The sequence below is a fragment of the Panthera tigris genome, chromosome B1 (genome assembly GCF_018350195.1).
Source record: "Panthera tigris isolate Pti1 chromosome B1, P.tigris_Pti1_mat1.1, whole genome shotgun sequence".
NCBI classification, from domain to species: domain Eukaryota; kingdom Metazoa; phylum Chordata; class Mammalia; order Carnivora; family Felidae; genus Panthera; species Panthera tigris.
Window position 1 is genome coordinate 136,522,997 of NC_056663.1, and position 26,520 is coordinate 136,549,516.

The following is a 26,520-nucleotide window of genomic DNA, read 5'->3' on the forward strand; positions in this document are numbered from 1 at the left end:
TTTATCCCATGTCAGCTCAGCTATAAACTATGGCTCTTCTTACTACATCAAGTTCAAGTTCTTTATGTCATTTTTGTACACATGTGCTTCTTCCTTCAGAAATACTTGTTCATAGTCTTTGGTTTCTGATTCGTAACTGAAGCCTTTCAGAACTGAGAGAGATCAGCCTCCTTCTCACCCACTGTGAGGTGTTTGAAATGGCAAATATTTCCCACAAGAACAGGGCTAATGTCAGACTATATGGTGAGAATGTGAGAGAGTTTGTTGTGAAAACACCAGAGTACACAGATTAAAGTCCATTTCAGCCAAATCCTAGCTGCCATCTACTAGCCATTTAACATCGCTGTGACTCAGTTGCCCTGTCAGTTAAATGGAGGTAGCCATTCCTACCTTACAGAATGGTGAGCAGAATTCAATAAATTAAAACATGCAAAGCATTTAGAACAGTGCCTAACACACAGTAAGCATTTCATCAACATTAGAGAAAACAAAAAAAAAGAAGTCCAGAAAACAAAAAAAAAGAACGCAGAGAAAAAAGAGAGAAAGAAGTGTCTGATTAGGTATGGAATTCCAGATAGCCTGTTTTCTCCCAAATGGTGCCGATAAGCTTCCCAATATAAATATGGCAATAGATATACGCTAGACCACATAGCATATTACTTGTTGTGTTAAAGGAAGAAAGTAAATTTTAAAAATTGGTAAGCTCTTCCAGGCATGTAAAACCAATCAAATTATACAATGAATCAAATCCTTTCCCCCCCTAAAAAGATACGTGATTGTACTTAACACAACCCAGGAGAAGGAACACACCTTTCGGGGCAAGAAGTATTTTCACTTTCAAGTGAATAGGAATACACCTTGCTGCCAGAATTACACTGGCCAATAAAAACCTCTGAATCAGTTCTTTGTACTATGTGCTGCAATAGAAACACACTTACTTCTCTGTCTCCACAGATCTTTCTCTTCTAGTGAGATTCGCTCCCAAGCCACAAGACACTTCCTGCTCAGAACCTGTTTCTTAACTGTAAGTACTCTAAAATTAAGCAATTCTTTAAACGTTTATCTTAGCACTCGGCGGGGGGGGGGGGGGAGTAGGGCAGGTTTTTTAAAAGTATTCGATTTAAAAGTATTTTATTTCTAGCATGTTGTAATTTGAGATTCAGCTGAAAGACCAATGTTTTCTTATCTACTTGGTTAAAACTTAGTCAAATTCAACAAGTATGTGCCAAGCATGTGTTACATGCCATGCTTTTCAGAGTAGTGTTAAGTTAGCCTTGTATCTTCATCAACGTTAAACACATCCTGGATATTGTGCTTACTAACCTGATTGTTCATTTCATTCTTTGTGTTAATACATATGCATGTTTACTTGTGTTGGTCTAATCTCTTTGTGCTTTGCAAATATTTTACTTGATCTGTCCATTCAAAATACTAGAAATCGGAAACGGAATTTTTTGAATTTAGCTAACGAATCATGAGAATCCTTGAATTTTTAGCATGAAAGTAAGAAAACAGACTAGAATGCTTCAAAATTAAATTCTGGTGCTTCATTTATATGTTTAGAAATGTTATCTTTCTCATCTTACATTTGACAGCTAATGAGGTGAGAGATTATGAAATGAAAATGTTTCAGTTGAAGTGAAAAAAATCGGGGTGCCTGGCTGGCTCAGTCAGTGGAGTATGCAACTCTTGATCTCAGGGTTGTGAGTGTAAGCCCGACGTTAGGGGTAGAGATTACTTAAAAATAAAAGCTTAAAAAAAGGTGAAAAAATCAAAATTTAACACCAGTAAACACTAGGAAGAAGAGGAAAATCTAGGCAATGTACTTAGTCCCTGGATTGACTAATATTAATGGGATTAATGTAATATATTAACGCTATTGGCTAATATTAATAAGGTGATAGGCTGTCTTCTCAAGAGCGAGGTGTTCCAAGGCGGAGGAGACAGGTATATGGTTAGTTGTAACTAAGACTAATTGGTGAAATTAGGATGTTTAAAACGTGAGCCAAACTCTGCAAGGTTTCCTGGCATTGAGGTCATTCTAAAGAAAGGACTTGTAGTCTCTTCAAAACTTGTGCACCAAGATTCCCTTTTCAATTCCTCCTGCCCCCGTTTTTTCTTTTTCCTGAGTGGCATTTTCCTTCCCTCTCTGATCCTGTGGGATCAAAGATGGCACAAAACAAAACAGCTCTGTGGTTACTCAGTGACAGGCAGAGCCGCTGGCCGTGGAGAAGAACTACAGACATCTCCTCGGTCCCCACCAAACCTAACACAACGCTTTACATACATTGGGTGCCCGATAAATGCTTGCCGAATTAGACTGGATTTGTAACAGAAGAGAAATGAAAAAGCCCAGGGCCACGCCTTGCAAAGTGTGCTCTGCAAAGCCACTAGCACTGTAATCTCCCATGATGCCAGGGTTCTGCACAGGCAGACAGCAGAGGAGGGAGTGGGGCTAGGAGGGAGCCTCGGGCAAGCTGGAGGCCCTGGCATAGGCTGTATCTGCCTGGAGAAATGGGTAGTATTTTCCTAATTCTCACCTAGCTGTGTCTACCCAAAAGGGCCACCTTTTGGCACAGGGGCAGCAACCCTGAGGGTGCTCAGTACGATTCCTCCATCCCAGCCCATCCTACCCGAATAACAATTTTTGAGGCTAATGCCCAGCATTCTACCTGGTAATCAAGCTCTCCAAGTGGTTTTTACGCCCAGTAAGCATTGAGGACCACTGAACTGGGGAGACAGGCTTGTTGTAGATAAGGTTCCAGAAATTCTTAGCAAGGTTACTGGCACTAGAGAGATTTCAAGAAAGTTGTCTTTTGTTATCACCACCACCTCCCCCACCCCAAATACTGTTGATTTCTGATCTTGAATGGCTAGGGTTAAAAACTATTAGATACTTAAGGCTGAAGCAAAGAGATTTGTAGCCCCTGGGGAGGCTTTGCATTTGTTACCGTTTTACATTTTATTGCAACTTAAAGTTCTCTAGACTTTTGAAATGATCTTTGAACCACAGAGCTGTGTAAGAGTGTGTTTGCTTTCTCCTCTCAGTTTTATAACTATCAAGGAGGGTATTTCCTTGAGTAAGAAATGTCATATGAGAGTTTACAAAACCTTTTTGAAAGTTAGCTAAATAGATCAGATGAATGTCTGGGACACTGGTTCCTTCTAGCACTACTCTCCTGGGCTGGGCTGGATAGAGCAGCCTTCCTCACTCCTGTAGGTAACCTTTAGCAGAAACGAACTTCTTTGAATAACAGGAGAAATCTCTTGAGGCTCAGTTATCGGCGCTAAAGTCCACGGAAGCACCTGGCTCCCCACAATTTCCCATATTTAAAAGAGGAAGTCAAAAGTAGTGAAAGCAACAAACCTAAAACTTGGGTGTGCTGAAGACTGTTTCCACCACTAAACTGAGAAAGTAAATTTTTGTACAAATTAAGAGGCAGTCAGCATAGGGATATTTTGGATGAAGCTGTTTGCTGCATAATGAATACACTGGTTGGACTTCAAAGGTACTCCGAAAATGTTCAGATCTTATGCTGCTAAAAGGGCTAATAGCAGCCAATTGGAATTCATAAACACGTATAGTATACACTGAGTGAAGACAGGTGAAGGGAAGGACAATTCTATAATTGCAGACAAATTTTTACTCTGCAATTTTCAGATTACTGTTACTATGTTAAAATCACAATGCAGACTTCTTAAAAGATAAGCGGGTTACATGAACATGTTTTTCCTCTGAGAGAGATTGTGGAAATATTCACTCACTCACCTGGTATTTATTGAATGCCTGTTGTGTGCCAGGCATTGGCTGGGGGCTAAGGAAAAAAAACATACAAACGGCTCTAGGATAATCGGCATGACCCCTTTACAATTTTTTAAAATCACAGTGTTTGTTTTTTGTTTCCAAACTGGGTATTTCCTGTGTTAGTTATAAAAGAAGTAAATGGGGGCACCTGGGTGGCTCGGTCAGTTAAGCTTCCAAATCTTGATTTCAACTCGGTCATGATTTCATGGTTTGTGGGTTTGAACCCCACATCAGGCTCTGCAGCCTGCTTGGGATTCTCTTGTCTCCTTCTCTCTCTGTGTCCCCTGCCACCTGCTCACGCTCTATCTCAATCTCTAAATAAATAAATAAATAAATAAACATTTCTTTAAAAAGTTCCCCAGGACTTCTCTTTTAATGAATGAATGAATGAATGAATGAATAGAAATAAATAGAAATAAGTGTTCATTGTAATTATTTAGGCAATACACGAATTTATAAAGATAAAAGTAAAAAAAAAAAAATCTATCAGTCAAGTACCCAGAGATAACAAGACATACTTCATGGTATAGCCTCTTATATTTTTCTGATATTTGATTACTGAAATACCATATATCTATATCTATATCTATATCTATATCTATATCTATATCTATATCATCTATATACACATATGCATTTTTCAAAATATTCCCTGCAATGCCTCTTCTTCCCCAAATGTAGGAAGCTATCATGCCCAAATTTGGCTTCTATCATTTTAGTACTGGAGTTTGGGATATAGGGAAAAACTGAGTCCTCATACTCTGGCAGTCTAAAGGGTCCTGCGAAGAAGGGCCATTGCTTCAGCGGGCATTAGCCAGTGTCTGATGCCCACCATCTCCAACTGGCATCATGCATTGCCTCAGCAAGATGGGGATTAAGAGAACATAGTAGTGGGAATGTTAGACGGCACCTACTGTGTGCCAGGCCCCATACTAAACTTTTGAAGTACATCAGCGAAAACAGACCACAGAATTCCCTGCCCTTGTAGAGCTTCCATTCCACACTGGAGGCTTACCTTTCCCAAAGTCAAGCTAATTATTGTGAAAGGGTGAGCTCCTGAAAGGAAAGAATTGAAATTACTTGCTTTCTCATGAGGTTGCCAGAAGGAAATTGTTCAGAGAGCTGCGGTTGCTGCCCATTAAGGCAAAAACTGGGCAAGTGCACCGGTAGTAGAATCTGGGGCCCACCTAATAGGCGTTAAAATCAGCGAGGCGTGTTACTTTCTTTCTGTCTTCCTTCCTGATCAGAAGGAAGCTGATCAACCCACACCAGCTAATGAAAACGTTTCTAAATTTATGTAAATGCCTAGTGAGACTGGGTGATTGGGGCACGCGGGGCGGCCGGCTGGCTGCCGGTAAAGGGGGCCGCTGGAGCACCTGTCCCAGCGCTCCCCCCCTCCCGCCCTTGTGCTGGACCGCTGGTTCTGCGGCTCCGCGAATGCCCAGCCGCTGTCTCCTCCAGGCGCGTCCTGACCGCCGCGCTCCCTCTGTCCAGTGCGTCTCGCCGCGTCCAGCTGGAGAAACCAGCGGGTCCCAGCCTCGCGGACCCTCCCCACGGCCCCGAGGGGCAGATGCCTGGAGGAGTCGGCCCCTCACGGTGGCCAACCCTGCCCCGTGGGACGGTGGCGGATTGCCCTGGAGAATTTGGAGGCACAGGCAGGGGAGAGAGCCTGGTACCTAACCAAAGATAGCAGAAGGCTGAATGTGGGTTGGAAAACACCTTCCTCTCTGGCAGGAACACTGCAGCTCGCACTCACCATCCTTGGTGGCGGGGCTGGGGGGGTGGGGGGCAGACCAGATGAGAAGCCCACCCCACACTCCGCACGGCAGAGCTGAAGCCAACCTGCCCCCGCATCCGGGGAGGCCACCTCGCCCGTGGATCGCAACTGGGGCCAGATGGGCTGTTTGCTCTAAAGAAAAAACCGGGACTGCTGACGGGCAGGGAGGGTTTGACAGCTTGGTTCAGCCTGACACCGACCTGCTCTCCGCCTCCTTGACCTCCTCCCTCGAAGGGAGGCGAGCACAGCCAGATGGTTCACTAAATTCCATCACTTCAAGATAGACGGCTCCTTCCCACGTGGACACCCGCAAATAACAACCCCCCGCCCCATGATCAGCCCCTAGGGGTTTGTGTTTACTTACTACAACATTCCTTCACGTTGTTTTCTTTGACATCCACAATCGTTAGCCTCTCCTTTATTGCCAAACAGCAGTAAAAGGCCATTATGGTATTTTTTTTTATAAAGCAAAAATCAAAACCAAAAACCACTTTAATGTATCTTTAATGTATCTTTATTAAGGGAAATTTAAAACAAGTTTCAACTATTCTGGATGCAGTTTATGGTATTTTATACAAAAAAGGGAAATTGTTTAGAATAGTTCCTAAGAATAAGGGAGGGAAATTCAACAATTTTATAATGGCTGTATTTACATTATGCATTACTTGAATTTAGGAATATATTTTTGCAGCATTTGTAACAGATTGTTTTTATATTTCACTGTAAATCCTATGGGGCTTCCCTCTTCCCGGATTCTTTTTTATGTTTTGTTTTGCTATTTTTTTGATAATTTTAGATTTATGAGAAATGTTGCAAAAATAGCCCACAGAAAGACAGACAATAACAAACTTTGACCAGGATGTGCAATAATTGTAACCCTCGCACAAAATACAGCCATTTGGGAAAACAGTTTGAAGCAAGTCTTCAAAATGCTATACCTAGGTCAGCAGCACAGTGGTGAACATAGCTGCCTTCCAAAATGCTAAACATGGAGTTACCATTTTGATCCAGAAGTTCAAATTCTAAGTATATACCCAATAGAAATGAAAAACAAATGTCCACACAAAAACCCATACACAAATAGTAATCTAACAGCATTATTCATTGATAATCAAAGAGTAGAAACATCCTAAATGCCCATCAACTAATGAATGGATAAACACAAAATGGTATATCTACATAATAGAATATTATTAAGCAATAAAGAAGTACTGATACATACTAGAACCGAGACGAACCTTGAAAACATTATGCTAATCAAAGGAAGTTAGTCACAAAAGACATACACAGTCTTCTGTATCTCCAGGGATATGTTTTAAGACCCCCAGTGGATGCCTGAAATTGCAGATAGTACCAAACCTTATATATACTATGTTTTTTTCTTATGCATACATACCTATGATAAAGTTTAACTTATAAATTAGGGACAGTAAGACATTAAAAACAATAAGGAAATAGAATAATTATGACAATATACAATAATAAAAGTTATGTGAACATCATCTCTCAAAATGTTTTTATACTGTACTCACTCTTCTTCAGATGATAAAAAAAAAATTTATGTGATGAGATAAAGTGAGATGAATGACTTAGGCATTTGACTATCATTGACTTGACCATAGTTCAGAAGGAGGATGCTCTGCTGCCAGACTTTGGTTGACCATGGGTTCCTAAAATCACAGATAAGGAGGACTACTATAGTCTATGGTTCCATTTACATGAAACGTCTAGAATAAGCAAACCAATAGAGACAGGTTAGAGATTGTTTGGAGCTGAGTGAAGTGAAGTGAAGTGGGGGGTGACTGCTAATGGATATGGGTAGATTTTAAGAGGTGTGTGATAAAAATATTCTAAAATTAGATTATAGTAATGGCTGTGAAACTATGGATATATCAAAATTGCTGAACTATACATTTTAAGTGAGTGAATTTTATGGTACATAAAATATATCTCAATGAAGCTTTTTTTTTTTAAAACACACATTTAACCCCTGTATACCCTTTACCCAGTTTTCCTGGTTCTTCATAGCCTAGCATAAATATTGAAACTAGAAAATTGATGTTGATAAACTGCTATTAACTAATTAATCTACAGATCTTATCCTGATTTTACTAGTCATCCTACTAATGTCCCAGGGGAGAGAAAAGCAATCCTTGTCACCCAGGTGGCCCCAGGTGCCTGGTGCTGTCAGCCAGGGTTTGGTATTGCTGCAAGCTGGCCTGGCCTTCACACTATATTAGTTTCAGGTCTACAACATGATGATTCAATATTTGTATATATTGTGAAATGTTCACCACAATAGGTCTAGTTAACATATGACCACACGTAGTTACAAATCTTTTTTAATGAGAACTTTAAAAATTTGTTTTCATGTTTGTTTTTGAGAGAGAGAGAGAGAGAGAGAGAGAGCGTGAATGGGAGAGGGGCAGAGAGAAAGGGACACACAGAATCCAAAGCAGGCTCCAGGCTCCAAGCTGTCAGCACAGAGCCCCACGCGGGGCTCAAACTCATGAACCATGAGATCATGACCTGAGCCAAAATCGGACGCTTAACCAACTGAGCTATCCAGGTGCCCCCTGTTTTAATGAGAACTTTAAAGATTTATTCTCTTAACAACTTCCAAATATACAATGTGGTATTATTAACTGTAATCCCCATGCTATACAATACATCCCCAGGACTTACTTTACAACTGAAGTTTGTACATTTTTACCACCTTCCCCCATTTCTTCCACTCCCCATTCCTCCCCTCTGCAACCACCAATCTGTTCTGTGCATCTGTGAAGTTGGTTTGGTTGGTTGGTTTTAAATGTTTATTTATTTTTGAGAGAGAGGGAGAGAGAAAGAGAAATAGAAAGAGAGATGGCAGGAGGGGCAGAAAGAGAGAATCACAAGCAGGCTCCATGCTGAGCCACCCAGGTGCGCCTGGTTGGTTGATTTTAGATTCCACATATAAGGGAGATCATACAATATTTGTGTTTCTCTGTCTGACTTATCTCACTTAGCATAATACCCTCAAGGCCCATCCCTGCTGTCACTCACACTAGGTCTTCATGTTTTCCTCCCACACGTCAACAATTTCACAGAGTATTCATGTCAGGTAAGGCTAGTCTGTAATCGTAACAGATCAAGATAAAAACACTAGCATTCCATAATCATATTTGAACACATATTTGAACTTTAAACATTATCCAAGCCTCAGCATACCAAATGTCTTCCTTTCCTGGCTAATAAGAATGATTGCTGCTGCTTTACCAATTGCAGGGGGTAGCCTTGCACTAGTCAGTGCTGCCTGTACATAAGATTTATTAATATGCCCACTCATAGAATTGTATTACACTTTCTGGATCACCTCCATTTCCTTGATCCTTTTCCAAAACTACCCAACTGAAGTGTTTTCTAATGCCCTGTTACTCAGACACCCTACAGTCCCCGTGGGGTGCATTCTCCCCTGCTATAAGGAATAAACTCAACTTGTCCAGCTAGAGTTGTGTTCTTCATGATCTCCGGTTGGAGAGCATCGACAGTCCTTTTCTGTTCCAGGATTCATTTCGGGGTCCCAAAATGCATCTGGTCACCATGTCTCCTTAGTCCCCTTCCACCTGTTTTTCATGATCTTGACACTTTTAAAGAGGACTGGCCAGATATATGGTAGAATATCCCTCCCTTTGTGTTTGTCTTGATACTTCATCATGAGTGGATTCTGAGTATGTATTTTTGGTAAAATAACACAGAAATGATGCTGTGTCCTTCAGTGCATGATAATAAACAAATACATGATGTCAATATGTCCCATTACTGATAATATTAATTTTGATTACTTGGCTAAGTGTCTGCCAAATTTCTCCACAATAAGGATGCTATTTCCTTCTTTATAATTAGTAAGTAGCTTTTGGGGATATACTTTGAGACCATGTAAATATCTTATTTCTCATCATACTTTCAATGCGTACTAGTGTTAGCATCCATCTATGAGTCTTGCCTTCAACAACTTACCACTGTGGTGTTTGCCAGATGGTGATCTTGTATCTCCATTATTCCTTCTACATTCATTAATGGGAATTCTACCATAAAAAAGGCACTACACATTCCCCCTCATTTTAAAATGTATCCTTTTATTTATATCAGAGTGGAATTATGGGATAGTTATTTTGGTTTATTAACATCGCTCAAATTGTCCCAGATTTGGCCACTGCAAGAGCCATCAGATGGGCTCTGAGGTCCTGTCTCTAATCCATTCTTGAACCCTTTTTTGCCTTTTGGTCCTGCAACAAGATGTTCCAGTTTTCTGTTGTACTTTCCCTGCCCTAGCCCTGGAATCAGCCATTTCTCCAATGAACTCTCGCTCCTTTTTGTTGGCAAATGGCATTTTGAAACGAAGATTTGGGTGTGAGAGATATAATAAGTGATATTAGGTATCTATATCTATCTCTCTGTGTGTGTGTGTGTGTGTGTGTGTGTGTGTGTGTGTGTGTAAATAATCATGAGTTTGTACCCCTGGTTCCTATCCAACCACACAGGATTCATAGTAGCCCTCCTCCTTTCCTTATTTATAATTTCTTTCTCTGATAGTAAAAAACCTCAACCTCATTATCCACAAACATATTTATTTATTCAAGCCCATCATGGATATATATATATATATATATAAAGAAATTTCAGAATCGCTAACCCATACTCTTATGAAAAACAACTTTACTAACTAGGGTATAAATATTTGTTCTTTTTACATTTAGTCTTACATTACATAGTCAAAACACTGATTTCTGAAGATGTTATGGTTACCTTTTTCTTCCCCACTCCTTTCAGTGTGGTTCTAACATTAATTATAATACAGGGGCATCTGGGTGGCTCAGTCGATTAAGCATCTGGCTTGGGCTCAGGTCACAGTCTCATGATTCTTGAGTTCAATCCCCGTGTCAAGCTCTGTGCTGACAGCACGGAGGCTTGCTTGGCATTCTGTCTTCCTCTCCCTCTCTCTCTCTCTCAAAAATAAATAAATAAACATTAAAAAAAAAAAAAACCCAGAATGGACTCTTCCCATGGTGGTGGACTCTAGCCGTACCTCTCCTGTTTTGACTCCCCTTTGTCTTCCAGTAGGCTCAACTTAGTTAGTTGGTGAGTTCCTCATGATGATTGATGTCACCCCATCCCTACCATTCCATTTCCATTCTCCCATTCTTTTCATCCCATTTACTCTAAGCATAACACATTTATTCATTTCTGGTTTATTCCTTCTGTAATTCTTATTGTATATGTATGTTTTCTATATATTCCTTTATTTCAATTTTTTTAATTTTAATGTTTATTTATTATTGAAAACCAGAGAGAGAGAGAGAGCATGAGCATGGGAGGGGCAAAGAGAGAGGGAGACACAGAATCTGAAGCAGGCTCCAGGCTCCCAGCTGTCAGCACAGAGCCTGAGGCGGGGCTCGAACCCACAAACTGCAAGATCATGACCTGAGCCTAAGTCGGATGCTTAACTGACTGAGCCACCCAGGCGCCCCAGTATATTCCTTTATTTCTTACATAAAGGATGTCAAACGACAGATACTCTTTTGTACATTGCTTTTTTCATTTAACAGTATATCCCGGAAATCATTCTCTATGAATTTATAGAGATTATCTTCATTCTTTTTTTTTTTTTTTTTTTTTTGGTAAGTGACTTGTTAAATGAGCCCTTACCCTGTGGGATCTGAGGCTATCTCCTGTAAACGATGTCAGAATTGAGTTGAACTGTAGGACATTTGAGCTGGTATTGCAGAATTGCTTGGTGTGGGAAAAAATACCACACGTTTGGTGAGAAGAAGTGGACTATTCTGTGGGTAGACAGAAAACAGGGGAGGTTTTCCTTTACAGCTGCTAATCAGAAATAAATTCAAAACAAAAGGGAACATATAAAAGAAACAAGAGGGGAAGTATGTGTGTGTACACAAAAGCTTAGGCTGGTGGTACAATTTTAGAGAAGCCTACTGTGTTCTGCAATTCACTACTTCTGACAATGATTATAAGTTGGTCATTTGTTCCCGTCTTGGGTAGATACCAGGTACCTCTCTAAAAACAGTACCAATAACCCTGTTTTGCTCCCTTACTCCAAGAGAAGCAATTGTTCCTTTGTCCAGTTCAGGGAATTCCTTCCCCCAGGGGCCTCCATCCTCTGGGGGGCAGAGATAGAAATCATCTTCTTCAAAGATCAGCCAGGATGGAGGGAGGTGGGCAGGGGATGCATTAAGTGGGTGATGGGTGATGGGTTTGTTGTGATGAGCACTGGGTGTTATATGTAAGCAATAAATCATTAAATTCTATACCTGAAACCAATATTACCCTGTATGTTCACTAAAGAGAATTTAAATAAAAACTTTATTATGTGCCGGGGTGGCTGAGTTGGTTAAGCGTCCGACTTCAGCTCAGGGCATGGTCTCACAGTTCATGAGTTCAAGCCTCACATCAGGCTCTCTGCTGTCAGCACAGAGCCGCCTTCAGATCCTGTCTCCCTCTCTCTCTCTCTCTCTCTTTCTCTCAAGTAAAAATAAAACATTAAAAAAAAAACCTCTCAATCAATCAAAAATGTCAGCAAGCAACTTAATCTAAATTGTCACGCCCACCTTTGAAGTAGAATGCACCAAAACAGGTTTCCATGAGCAAACTTGACTACTTACACCAACTTTTTCCTTTTCAGACCACTGCTATTTCAGACCCTGCATCAAAAATGCAAGCTCAGTCACCAATGGTCATTGTGACTCAGCCTGGATATGGTCCTGTACCCCAGAACCCCAATTGGCAGACAGGCCTGTGTGATTGCTTCAGCGACTGTGGAGTCTGTAAGTGCTAAGAAACTCCCCTGTAATTGCCATGGGGGTGAATGATCAAAGGCCAAAGCCTTCCCTCATCCCTCCCTTACTGTGTAGTAAAGGTTCCTGGCTTATTACAGAGCACCTGGCATGTCAGGCAATGAATGGTAAGTTAAGAAAAAAGGCTTGTGCTGATTATAAGTTAATTTTTCTCCAGCACATGAAACAATAGTCTTACTTCTTATTTGTTTTTTACATTTTATTTATTTTTGAGAGAAAGAGAGACAGAGCACAAGTGGGGGGAGAGGCAGAGCGAGAGGGAGACACAGAATCCGAAGCAGGCTCCAGGCTCTGAGCTGTCAGCACAGAGCCCGACTCAGGGCTCGAACTCACAAACCGTGAGATCATGACCTGAGCCGAAGACAGACGCCCAAACTACTGAGCCACCCAGGCGCCCCAGTCTTACTTCTAAAATAAGTTCTGGGGTTAAGATAACAGTAACAAAGCTGATGATTCTCACAATGAGTGGATATGGTCTAATGATTATAAGTGGACCAGACATTAATTTAAAAGACACATTTCCAGTTTAACTTGATTTAAAAAAGAAAAGAAAAGAAAAAGGACTGTTTTTGTTATATATAAACTCATTACTTTATAGCTACATTGTACCCAGTACACAAGGGGTACTACTCATCCATGATTTCAACATGAGCTCAGAAAAGAATTATTTTAATTTCTATATTTAGGTTTTTTATATACCTGAGAATACAGAATTCTAAAGGCAGCCAGCTTCTGCCTTTAGAAAGAATCTCTGACTCTGCTTTGTTTTCTTTTTGTGAGATCTAAGTAAAGTTGGGGGAAAGTAGGTTTGGCGGGGGTGGGGGATGTTAGATGTCAAAGAACTTAGTTCTCAACACCAACAAAGAAACAAACAAACCTGCCTACAAAAAAAATTTTCTCTGGGGTTTATTTGCCTGCCTCAAGTCTACATAGTGTTCTGAGACAAGGAAAGAAAATACATTAACCTTTAACTTACCAGTGAAATTGAAATTTGGAATCAAGTTTACCCCTGAACAACCTAGGTTTGAACTGTGTGGTTCACGTATATGCAGTTTTTTTTTTACCGGATAGTACTATAACAGTGTTTTCTCTTCCTATGCTTTTCTTAACATTTTCTTTTCTCTAGCTTACTTTATTGTAAGAATATAGTATATAATACATATAACATATAAATTATGTATTAATCAACTGTTTATGTTATAAGTAAGGCAATAGTAGGCTATTAGTAATTAAGTTTGGGGGAATTCAAAAGCTACACACAGGGGTGCTTGGGTAGCTCAGTTGGTTAAGTGTCTGACTTTGGCTCAGGTCCTGATCTCACCGTTCCTGAGTTCGAGCCCCACGTCAGGCTCTGGGCTGACAGCTCAGAGCCTGCAGCCTGTTTTGGATTCTGTGTCTCCCTCCTTCTCTGCCCCTCCCTCCCGTTCTCATGCTCTGTCTGTCTCTCTCTCCCTCTCAAAAATAAATAAACGTTAAAAAAATGTTTTTAAGTTACATGCAGATTTTTGATTGTGCAGGGGGTTGGGGCCCCAAACCCCTGCATTGTCCAAGGGTCAACTGTACATTAAAAAGCACAGAGAGAGGGGCACCTGGGTGGCTCAGTTGGTTAGGCATCCAACTTCAGCTCAGGTCACGATCTCGCCCTCTGTGAGTTTGGGACCCACGTTGGGCTCTGTGCTGACAGCTCAGAGCCTGGAGCCTGTTTCAGATTCTATGTCTCCCTCTCTCTCTGCCCCTCCCCCACTCATGCTCTGTCTCTGAAAAATGAATAAACCTTAAAAAAAAAAAAAGCACAGAGAGAAAAACTTACCTAGAAAATGGAACAGTGGTCTTGTTCATTGTCTCTCATTGTCTTACTGAATGACCTGGGGTGATGACTTACACATCTTGAGACTTTAGTTCAACATCTGCAAATCATAGTAATAGTAAGACTACATTCCTAAAACACTCTAGAGATGAATATTTAAATCTTCCAGCCCCTAGTATTGTGACTCAAATAAATGAATTACAAGTTCTAAATATAAGCTTAATTGCTTCATGGCAGGATTTCTTAATTACAACCCTGACCAAATCATTCTTCCTTCTTAAAATATTTCAGTGGTCCCTCATGACTTTCATAACCAACTCCGAGCACTCACATTTCATCATCCAGTCCCCAACCTGCCTCGTCCTCCAGCTTTATCCCCATCCCATCCAGCCATACTGAATGAACACCAGCCACGATTAGGGCTGCCATTCGTCAAAGCAAACTAATTTCAAACGTGGTGGGAACAGAGTGGAGTAACTTGTGCCTCTGGTTCCATGTGTCCAGGTCTCTGTGGCACATTTTGTTTCATGTGCCTTGCTTGTCAAGTTGCAGCTGACATGAATGAATGCTGTCTGTGTGGAACAAGTGTCGCAATGAGGACTCTCTACCGGACCCGATACGGCATCTCTGTGAGTCTCTTACAACACTGTGTCATTCACATATGCTCCCACCCTCAAAATAATCGCTCTAAACCTGGAAGCCATTTGATGGTGTCCATCACCTGAATTTGATTGGTAGGTGTTTCACATCATGTGCAACCTTGTATTCAGTTGCTGTGGCAACAGATCCTTTGGGTATGTGACCTCCTTCTAGGTTTCTGTTAAAGACCCTAGAACATAGGCAGCTCTCATTTGTATGGATATCATACAATGGAAGGGGATTATTCAGAGTTTACCAAGCCCCAGGTACGTTACATATAGTTACCTCACTGAATGCTTACACCACCCCTGTAAAGTGAGTAGGTCCACATTTTATAGATGAGGGCTTTCAAGTTTTAAGAGGTGGAGTAACTTGCCCAAAGATACGCACCAGCAGCAGAAGTGGTCAATATTCAACTGTAACTTGCCATGCATACACATTCCACTCTACCACAAGCTATACTTTATGTAATAGGAGAATGTGTTGGTCAGGGCTTTCCAGAGAAACACAACCAAAAGGAGATATAGATGATATAGACATAGAGAAATCTAGATGAAAATAAAGAGAGAGATTTTAAGGAATTGATTCATAGAATTTTGAGGGTTGGCAAGTCCAAAAAGCAGAGGAAGCTGGCAGGCTGGGAAGAGTTGCAGTTCAAGTCTGAAGGCAACTTGCTGGCAGAATTTCTTCTTGCTCTGGGGCAGTCAATCTTTTTCTATTAAGGCCTTCAACTGATTGGATGATGCCTATCCACATTACAGAGGATAATGTGCTTTACTCAAAATCTACTGATTTAAATGTGACTCTTGTCTAAAAAATCTTCACAGAAACATCTAGAATATATGGGCACCATGACCTAGCCAAGTTGCTACATTAAATTAACATCACAGGGAACAAATGACTAGAATACTTTAGTAACTTATTTTATTCCATTGAAATTATTTTATTTGTTCATTTAAAAATATTTGTTAGTTTTTTATCACAAAAATAATATATGCTATATACATAATTTTATGACAAATTCAAACACTGAACTGTGTGAAGTAAAACGTGAAAATCTAACCCCTTTACACACAATTCCACCACTCAGTGATAAACTCTATTAATAATTTGGTGTGCACTCTCTTTTAGGTTTTTTTCCTATGCCTGTAAGGCATACAAATATAGATTAGATATAGCTCTAGCTATGGATGTGGACATATGGAGTTTGGGGGGTGAGGGACTCTTTTATTCTAATTTGTTTTTATCTTTTAAAATGGTGTCATATCATACTGTAGCTTGTTTTTTTTCCCACTTAATATTTGGTAGACCCCCTTTATGTCTGTAATACAGAGCCTTTTTAATGTGTGAATAGTATTCCACCATATAGATAATTTATTTAATCACTTCCCTACTGATGAAGAGTTAAGTAATATTACAGATTAAATAGTTGTTAACACATATGCTTCTGTATAGGCACTGGTATTTTTGTGGAATAGTGTCTGAGATTAGATTGGTAGACCTCGGTATCTGTACATTCAAAATGTGAAACTGTCAAATACCCCTCCAAAAATATTATATCAATTTATAATCCATTAACATTCTATGTGTGCCCAATATTGGATTTTTTTTTCCTTTTTCCCATCAGAGAGGCAAAATGATATTTCATTGTTGTTTAAGTTTTATTAGTTAAGATCAAGCAAATTTTTTAAACTTCTTCGTCTTTTTGCATTTCTTCTATAAATTATGTGTACATATCCTTTGTACATTGCTTTATTTAATTATGCTATATTGTTTAACATGAAGTTTATCTAGTTTTTTAAAGGCTTAGTCCATAATCAGCAGTTTCTGGATGGCTCAGTGTCTGACTTGACTCAGGTCATGATCTTGTGTTCTGTGAGTTCGAGCCCCACGTCCGGCTCTGTGCTGACAGCTCAAAGCCTGGAACTTGCTTCGGATTCTGCATCTCCCTCTCTCTCTCTGCCCCTCTCCTGCTCGCATTCTGTCTCTATCAAAAATAAACAAACATTAAAAAAATTTAAAGGTTTAGTCCATAATCAAACTTTCTTTTTTTTCCCTTTTTTTTAGTTTACATCCAAGTTAGTTAGCATATAGTGCAAGAATGATTTCAGGAGTAGAATCTAATGATTCATCCCCTACATATAACACCCAGTTCTCATTCCAACAAGTGTCTTCCTCAATGCCCCTTGCCCTTTTAGCCATCCCCCCACCCACACCCCTTTCACCAACCCTCCGTTTGTTCTCCATATTCAAGAGTCTCTTATGTTTTGTCCCCCTCCTTTTTGTTTTTAATTTTTTAATGTTTATTTATTTTTGAGAGAGAGAGAGACAGAGTGAGAGCAGGGGAGGGGTAGAGAGAGAAGGAGACACAGGATCCGAAGCAGGCTCCAGGCTCCAGCTGACAGCACAGAGCCCGGCGCGGGGCTCAAACTCACAAACCGCAAGAACATGACCTGAGCCGAAGTCGGATGCTCAACCGACCGAGCCACCCAGGCGCCCCTCCCCCTCCTTTTTTTAATATTATTTTTGCTTCCCTTCCCCTATATTCATCTGCTTTATATCTTAAATTCCACATATGAGTGAAGTCATGTGATATTTGTCTTTCTCTAATTTCGCTTAGCATAATACACTCTAATTCTATCCACATTGTTGTAAATGGCAGGAGTTCACGCTTTTTGATTGCTGAGTGATACTCCATTATATATACCACATATTCTTTATCCATTCATCTGTCGATGGACATTTGAGCTCTTCCTATACTTCGGCTATTATTGATAGTGCTGCTATCAACATTGGGGTGCACGTGCCCCTTTGAAACAGCACACCTGTATCCCTTGGATAAATACCTAGTAGTGCAATTGCTGGGTCATAGAGTAGTTCTAGTTTTAATTTTTTGAGGAAGCTCCATACTGTTTTCCAGAGTGGCTGCACCAGTTTGCATTCCCACTCTCAGTGCAAAAGGGTTCCTCTTTTTCCGCATCCTCTCCAACATCTGTCATTGCCTGAGTTGTTAATTTTAGTAATTCTGACTGGTGTGAGGTGGTATCTCATTGTGGTTTTGATTTGTATTTCTCTAGATAAATACATAAATATTTGATTTGATGCTGAGTGATGTTGAGCATTTTTTCATGTGTCTGTTAGCCATCTGGATGTCTTCTTTGGAAAAACGTCTATCCATGTCTTTTGCCCATTTCTTCATTAACTTATTTGTTTTTTGGATATTAAGTTTGCATAATCAAATTTTCTTAATGCTCTTTAGGAGTCTGAAAAATTAATAACAGTCTGAAAGTGGGGTGCCTGGGTAGCTCAGTCAGTTAAGCGTCCAACTTGAGCTCAGGTCATGATCTCACTGTTCGTGGATTTGAGCCCCATGTCGGGCTCTGTGCTAACAGCTCAGAGCTTGGAGCCTGCTTCAGATGCTGTGTCTCCCTCTCTCTACCCTTTGCCTGCTCACACTCTGTCTGTCTGTCTCTCTCTCAAAAACAAATAAACATTAAAAAAAAATAACAGTCTGAAAGTAAAACGTATTTGGTTTTAACAAAAATTTGGAAGATTGGAAGAAAGAGGAAGAATAAGGCATTCTAAAGACTTTATTTTGTATGACATTGATAGCTATGCATAATTATTTTCCATTTTTAAAAAAACAACTTTATTGATGTATAATTGACTTATAATAAGCTGCATATATGTAAAGTGTATGATTTGATAAGTTTATATACCCATGATACAGACCCATGAAACCATCCTCACAATCAAGGCAGTGAACATATTCATCACCTCCAAAAGTTTACTCATACCCATTTGTAATTCTTTCCTCTTTACCCTCTCCTCTTCCCCAACTAACTGCCAATGTTTTCTGTCACTATAGTTTGCATTTTCTGCAGCTTTATATAATAGAACTATACAGTCTATACTCTTTTATCTAGCTTCTTTTACTCAGTATGATTGAGATCCATCCAAGTTGTGTTATGTACTCTTAAAATTTGTTAAGAGGATAGATCTCATGGTAAGTGTTCTTAACACAATGAAAATAAAATTAGTGGAAAAAGAAAATACTTGGATGGGAAATAAGCAAATAAAAAGATGCTCAATATCATTAGTCATTAGAGAAACATAAATGAAAACCACAATGAGATACCACTACACAACTAAGGGAATCACTAAAATTAATCAGACCAAACCACAGCATTGCCAAATATGGAGGAACTGAAACTCACATGCACTGCTGGTAGGAATGTAAAGGCATTTTCTTAAAAAGTTAAACACACCTACCATTTGAGCCAGCCATTTTACTCCTGGATATTTACCCAAGGAAATTTATATCCATACCAAGACTTCTATCAAATGTTCAGAGCAGTTTTGCTTGTAACAGCCCCAAACTAAAAACAATCCAAATATCCCCCTGCAGGTGAATGGATAAACAAAGTGTGATATATCCATATAATGGAATACTACTCAGCAATAAAGAGGAATTGTTGATACACACAAAAACCTGGATGAATCTCAAGATAAATATAATTTTAAGTTGTGGGTAAAAAATGAAAGGAAATCACTAATCAGATAAAAATTAGTGGGACGTCTAAAGGGAACAAAAGGAATCAGGAAAGACCTCTGCAGCAAAAGGAAGAAAAGAACTAAAAAAAAGAAAAAAAAAATTCAGTGAATACCAAACATAAAATAATTGGCTATCCCATGAGTGAGAGAAATTTAGATTTTTCTGCTGTGCTAACATATCTTTGCCTTTTGTTTACCCTTTAAGTGTGTCTTAGGGAATCTGATCTCTTGGAAGATAAGTGAAGAACTGCCCCAGTACTTCCCCCTCTCCTCTCCTAGGGCCCAAAGCCCACATCAGAGTCCTCTGTTAAGGTTATCTGCATGCTGTCTCCTGGGGCAAAGCCACAACAGGTGGCTCTGGACTGGCCCCAATGCGCAGGCAGGCTTCAGTTAACTTCGAGTCTTCTGATCCCCAGCCTGTTCTTCCTCCTGAGTTTCCAGGTTTTTGAGTTCGCTATTTATCAAATGCTCTGCCCGTGACCCTGTTAGGTTTCAGGTTCCCTACCTCTGTTTTACTTTCTCCATCAGTGTAATCCTATCTGCTTCCTATTTCCAAAAAAGTACTCAAAATTTCTGGCCCACTAAATAACCCCACTCCTGTTTTCTAGTACAGCTTTATTTACCAAAGCTCTGCAAGCACATAGTTTTCTAGATTATCTATTTTTTTTTAAGTTTATTTATTTATTTTGAGGGGGAGGGGTAGAGAGAGAGGGAGAGAGAGAATCCCAAACAGGCTCCATGCCCTCAGTGCAGAGCCCAACTCAGGGCTCAATTTCACGAACAGGATCATGACGTGAGCTGAAATCAAGATCGGACGTTTAACGATTGAGCCAAGCATCTGCCCCAGATTATCTACTTTTTGTTAAGAAAAACAGTAGTCCACAAACTTCTCTCCCCTACTGCCTCAGTCCCAGAACTCTGTGAGTGTTTCCCTCCGTATCTCCAAATCATAGACTGTATTGCTACTTTTTGAGTTTTAAGTTTGGGGCATTGTCTATAGACCTCCCACTCTGAAAGATGAGAATTTATTTCCCTTTCTTCTCCTTCTCCACCCTCTCCCTACCCCAGTCCTTCCAATATTGTTATATGTAATTTGGGTTAAATCCATGTTTGGTACTTACATTATGAGACTTCTGTTAGCTCTTCAGAGTTGCATCATGTAGTGAACTATGATTGCCTTTCCTATTAAACTTTGTTTTTCCTGGTCTTAACAATTCTTGGCATTTTCATTAGTAACTCTCCACTTAGCCACGAGTAGTTTTCCACTGACTTTACCTCCAAAACTACTCTTTCCCAGTTTTCTAAATTTCTTTTCAACACATTCAACACATTGGACATTCTATCATTTTTATCTTCTTGATGAAATCACTCCCTGACTTAAACTACCCTTTGAACTAGTTGCTCTTCATTTCTGATGCTTAGATCTCACCCTGGGTTCTCCTTCACCATGAGCCTGGAGATTTCATTACCTTCTTTCCTGGGTTAGGCTCCTGTTTCTTATATCCCACGTCTTCCTCTTTCCAGGTCTCCTCCCTCATTGTGATGGAGGTATCCTCACATAGCTTCCTGAGACAGGGATGAGGTGTGGGAAGCAAGAATTTTGAGATTTTACTTTCTGAAACTCTTTGTTTTTTCCTCTTACTGACAGTTTGGTTGATTGATATCTTCTATTTTCAATATTACAAAGTATAGGAAAACATTCGATGTCATAAAAAGAGGAGTTATACGGAAAAATCAATTAACATTTTCCCAAATGTATCCATCCAAACTCTGAATTCCAAGGATCGGTTCCTTCTGCTTCTCTTCAAAGTGTCTTGAAAATCCACAAGTTCTAACTTCCTAATAGGTGGATTTTAATTTCTATTTCTTTTATCTTTTCAACCAGGGATCCATTTGTGATGACTATGTGGTGACCCATTGCTGTCCTCAATGTTCTCTTTGCCAAATCAAGAGAGACATCAATAGAAGGAGAGCCATGCGTACTTTCTAAAAAAAAACCTAATGGTAGGTTCCAGAAACTGTGTTTTTTAAAAATATATATAATTAAGGGATTTGTAAATTAGCATTATTTTGAGTAATGATTCAATAATAACAATTCTTTACATCTTTCAAATGTTGTCTTCATATAAAGATTGATCTTGGTTTCCTCTTATGAAGAAAATAGCTGTATTAGGTTACTTGGGCCACCATAACAATATAGCATAGGGTGGGTCGTTTACACAAGAATTTATTTCTCACAGTTCTGAAGGCTGGGAAGTCCAAGATCAAGGTGTGGGCCAATTGAGTTCCTGTGGGGGCTCTCTTCCTAGCTTACAGGTGGCCACATTCTCACTGTATCTTCAAGTGGTGGAAAGAGATCAAGCTCTGGTCCCTTTTCTTATGAAGACAGTAATCCCATTGTGGGGGCTTCACCTTCATGACCTTATTTAAATCTAATTATCTCCCAGAGGGTCTGCCTCCTAATACTATCACACTGGGGGTTAGGGTTTCAACAAATGAGTTTTTCTGGGAGCACAAACATTCAGTCTATAGCAATAGCTTTATGTTTTGAAATCATATTTTAGTAAGTAAAGGGATGGTGACTTTTCTAGACTTCTCAGAATTCTCTTGATCCATTAATGAAGAACTTACCACTTGTAAAATAACAGAGTGTGGTGAGATACAAAAAAAGTAGAAAATAAGCCCCCTACTTAGACAAATTGACAAAAGAACTTGGTAAATAACTACAAAGTAGTAGAACAAATAAAAATTACATGCTTTGTAATATTTGAATTGATTGCAGCATAAAGCATCTATCAATAATGAGGTGAGTTTAAGCTGGAAAATCCTATTGGAAAAAGTGAATCCTGAAAGTGGTGGTTATAGAATATAGAATATTTGAAAATGCTATATAGAATCTGAACTTCTGACAATCAATCAACTCATTTCCAACTAATTTTTCCAGGATGCTCAGAATTAGCTATTGAAGATGTAGTAAAGTAGAAATAAACATGATTTTGTCAGTCCTCTATAGAATTTATCTTGAGTATGGGGAAAAAGCATTAATTTTCCCACTCTTAGTAATACATCACTTTCTTTTTCAAGGGAATGCGAACTCTGTATAGGTTAACAAATATAACTCATGGAGAATATATTTTAAAATATCATTTATTTAGCAGATAATGTATCAAGTACCTAGTACTATGCAGGACACTGCTAGGTCCTGTGGGGAACAAAAATAAATAAGCTGGTCTCCTTGTCTTTAAAGACTTTATACTCTAAAAGAAAGGATTAGATAGCCTTTAAATAAAATGACAGGTTTGACTAATGACTTTAGACCAAGTGCTATTTTAAGTTCAGAGGAGGGAAAGATCATATTCTACTGACATGTGTAAATGAAAGTTTCTTGGGGGCATCTGGATGTCTCAGTTGGTTGAGCAGCTGACTCTTGGTTTCAGCTCAGGTGATGATGTCATGTTCATCAGTTCGAGCCCCTGTGTTGGGCTCCATGCTGACAGAACGGGGCCTGTATGGGATTCTCTCTCCCTCTCTCAAAAGAAAGAAAGAAAGAGAAAGAAAGAAAGAAAGAAAGAAAGAAAAGAAAGAGCGAGCGAGTTTCTTGAAAGAAGTGGTTTTTTATTCTAAAGTGAATGTGAATATCAAGGTCACAATAGGAAAGAGATGGCACTGAAATTGTAATAGTACAAGGATTTAATGAAAACTACTTACAATAAAGGTGTGGGTGGGAGGTAGAGGGAAATGACCAGGGATGGTGCTGGAATCTAGGCTAGAAGCAGTTAAACTATATCACCCCTTAGGGGCACCTGGATGGCTCAGTTGGTTAAGCATTCAACTTCAGCTCAGGTCATGTGGTTCCCCGGTTTGAGGCCCGCCTCAGGCTCTTTGCTGACAGCTTAGAGCCTGCTTTGGATTCTATGTCTTCTTCTCTCTCTGCCCTTCCCCAGCTTGTGCTCTGTCTCTCTCTCAAAAATAAATAAAAACATTAAAGAATTTTAAACTCTACCACCCCTAGGCCTCAGAGAGGCAAGGAAGGAGAAGTTACTTGAAACCCAAAGGAGTGAGCTATAAGAAGGAGAAGGTGGCCCTGAGAGGAACAGTAACCTCTCACTAGAAAGACAGGAGTATCCTGGGGCAACCTCATAGGAAGGAAGTAGTCAAGAGAAAAAATACCCTGATCTCACTTTCTGATGTCCCGTCTAGGCTTCCCACTGGCTGAACCCACAGGAAGGCAGAGGGCAGGAAAGTGGTGCTGTAATATACAGGTCAGCCTCCCAGAACATAGAGCAGGGAAGACAAGGATGAAAATGGATCAGATGGGACAAACATTAAGATTTCTGACACAAGATGTGGCTTTAATTAATAAAAATGGATGTGGCTTCTTTCTGTTTTTTCTTCAGCATTTTCACTCAGTTGCATTTTTTAAAAATTTATTTATTTTGAGAAAGGGGGGGGGCGGTCAGAGCGAGAGAATCCCAAGCAGGCTCCAAGCTGACAGCACAGAGCCCCACATGGGGCTCAAACTCATGAACTGTGAGATCATGACCTGAGCTGAAATCAAGAGTCAGATGCTTAACCCACTAAGCCACCCAGGTACCCCTGGATGTTGCTTCTAATCAGCAGCAGCATTCGTGAAACTGTAGAAGCAAAAAAGGGAAAACATCTTTGTGAGTGTAGGTCCACTCAACTTGGTAGGAACATATAAGTAGGAAAATAATGAGAAATGAAAGACTTATAAGTGAGTTGGGCCATGGCATTTAATGTACTGAAAACTGGGCTGATGATTTGGCCTTTGATTTGGTAAGCAGTGGGGAGTTACTGTAGGCTTTATGTAAGGGGGTGACATCAATAGAGCTATACTTTAGAAGAATTAATCTGATAATGGTATATAGCACAAACTGGACAGGATGAGGTCAGAAGCAAACATGTGGAATTAGACCAGTTTAACACTGTTTATTTAAATAAACACATGAGACAGGTTGGATGAAATATATACCCACACATACATAATGAATCCTAACATCTGACCTATTTCTTTTAACCCCAGAGAAATTATCTTACTGAATCAGTGGGTTTGAGGTAAAATACCTTGGTGGTCTTGACTCTGGTGCATCACCTTTGACCCTACATTATTCATCAACAGTGAAACTTTAGATATACAAACACCTGAAATGGGAGAATCAAGAGACAAAGATCAAAGAAGAACATGATTTATGTTAAGAATAGGTTGAAAAGGGGTACATGGGTGGCTCAGTTGATTAAGCGTCCTGCTGACTCTTGATTTTGGCTCAGGTCATGATCTCACGATTCATGAGATCGAGCCCCAGGTGGGGCTCTGCACTGACAACGCGGAGCCTGCTTGGGATTCTCTCTGCCCCTCCCACCCTCAAAATAAATAAAGAAACACTTAAAAAAGTAGGTAAACCAAGGGGACATAAAAACAACTGAAAAAGCTCCCAATTGTGAACACTGGAACAATTGAGGCAACAAAGTAAAGTAGCATTAGATTATAAATGGAAAGATTATAGCCAAAATAAAATATCTATGAGTCATACTTCTATAAATACATGATTACACAAACAAATAAATGGGGGAGAACAGACGAATTTTCCAGAAGTACAGAAGAATTCCAAACAATGTACGTGTGTTCCTCCCTCAAGGCAATGGAGTGTAACTCCTACCTCGTAAGAATGGGTTTGCAGAGTAACTTCCTTTCAAAGAGTATATATGAAAAGGAGGAAAAAAGAGTAGCCTTATAGTGGAGAAACCTGACAGAACTACTTCAGCCAAGTGACCAAAGTGAACCTCATCAGTGATAAGTCATGTTGGTAGCATGTCCCCTTGAAATGATGTGATGAGAATGGCACTCTACCTTCTCGGTCTTCTCTCAAAACCCCGTAACTCCAGTCTAACCAGGAGAAACACATGGGCCAAATCCAAACTGATGCATAGGTATTCTGCAAAATACCTGACCAGATCTCGTCTAAATTGTCAAGGCCATCGCAAACAAAGAAAGTCAAGAAACAATCACAGTTTGGAGAAGCCTGTGGAAACGTGACAACTGAATGTAACGTGCTGTCCTAGATGGGATCCTGGAACAGAAAAAAGACATTAGGTAGAAATTGAGAAATCTAGCTAAGGTATATGCTTTTATTAATAATATTATGTATCAACATTGGTTCATTAGTTGTAACAAATCTACCATAGTAAGATGTTAACTGGTAGGGAAACAGGGGCAGGGGATGTAAGAGCCCCCTGTACTATCTTTGCAACTTTTCTGTAAATCTAAAATAATTCTAGGGCGCCTGAGTGGCTCAGTCGGTTGGGCGGCCGACTTCGGCTCAGGTCATGATCTCGCGGTCCGTGAGTTCGAGTCCCGCGACCGGCTCTGGGCTGATGGCTCAGAGCCTGGAGCCTGCTTCCGATTCTGTGTCTCCCTCTCTCTCTGACCCTCCCCTGTTCGTGCTCTGTCTCTCAAGTAAATAAACGTTAAAAAAAAATTTAATTCTAAAATTTAAAGTTTATTGAAAATTAAAAAGTAGATTGAGGAAGCTCAAACCTATTCTTTGTGTATCCCTTATAGGTGAAAAGCTCTCACTGAAGCAACTAAAACCAGCAGGCATACACCTCTTCAGTTTGAATCCTTCTCTGCTTTTGCAAATGAAATATGACAGATATGCTTGATCACAATCAATGGGATAAAAGAATGGAATTTTGATTTATTTTAAATGAATGTTTTTGCTTAGTTTTGCTAAATGGTTCAGCTTAGTTTCTCCTTGCTTTCATATTATTAAATTTTCTGGCTTATGAATTTTGTGTTACATTTCTTATATAAACAAAATAAAAGATTTTACTAACAAGATACTATATGCTTCCTTGCTGTCAATGTCTTTAGGTCATTAGTTCATTTTAAGGGTCCACATCATCTTTTATTCTGGTAGTTTGGTTTCTTCACAGGAGAGTTTGGTCCACAGTAACTCGGTTCTCTTTCATCTAAGAACTTTGAGATAGAATGAAAGACTATGGATAGCTATTATAAGACACTTACAATACATTTAACTAATACTTTTTCTCCTTATCATGTTACCCA

The 26,520-nt window shown here is 39.7% G+C and overlaps 1 protein-coding gene across 1 annotated transcript; it reads left to right on the plus strand.

The window, feature by feature from the left end:
- Positions 1-901: 901 nt before the first annotated feature.
- Positions 902-26,280, plus strand: LOC102963592 (placenta-specific gene 8 protein). The gene is made up of 5 exons (XM_007074739.3): positions 902-1,024; positions 12,262-12,403; positions 14,745-14,869; positions 21,319-21,437; positions 26,014-26,280. The coding sequence occupies exons 2-4, from the start codon at positions 12,292-12,294 to the stop codon at positions 21,421-21,423; spliced, it is 342 nt and encodes a 113-aa protein (XP_007074801.1). The 5' UTR covers positions 902-1,024; positions 12,262-12,291; the 3' UTR covers positions 21,424-21,437; positions 26,014-26,280.
- The last annotated feature ends 240 nt before the right edge of the window (positions 26,281-26,520 follow it).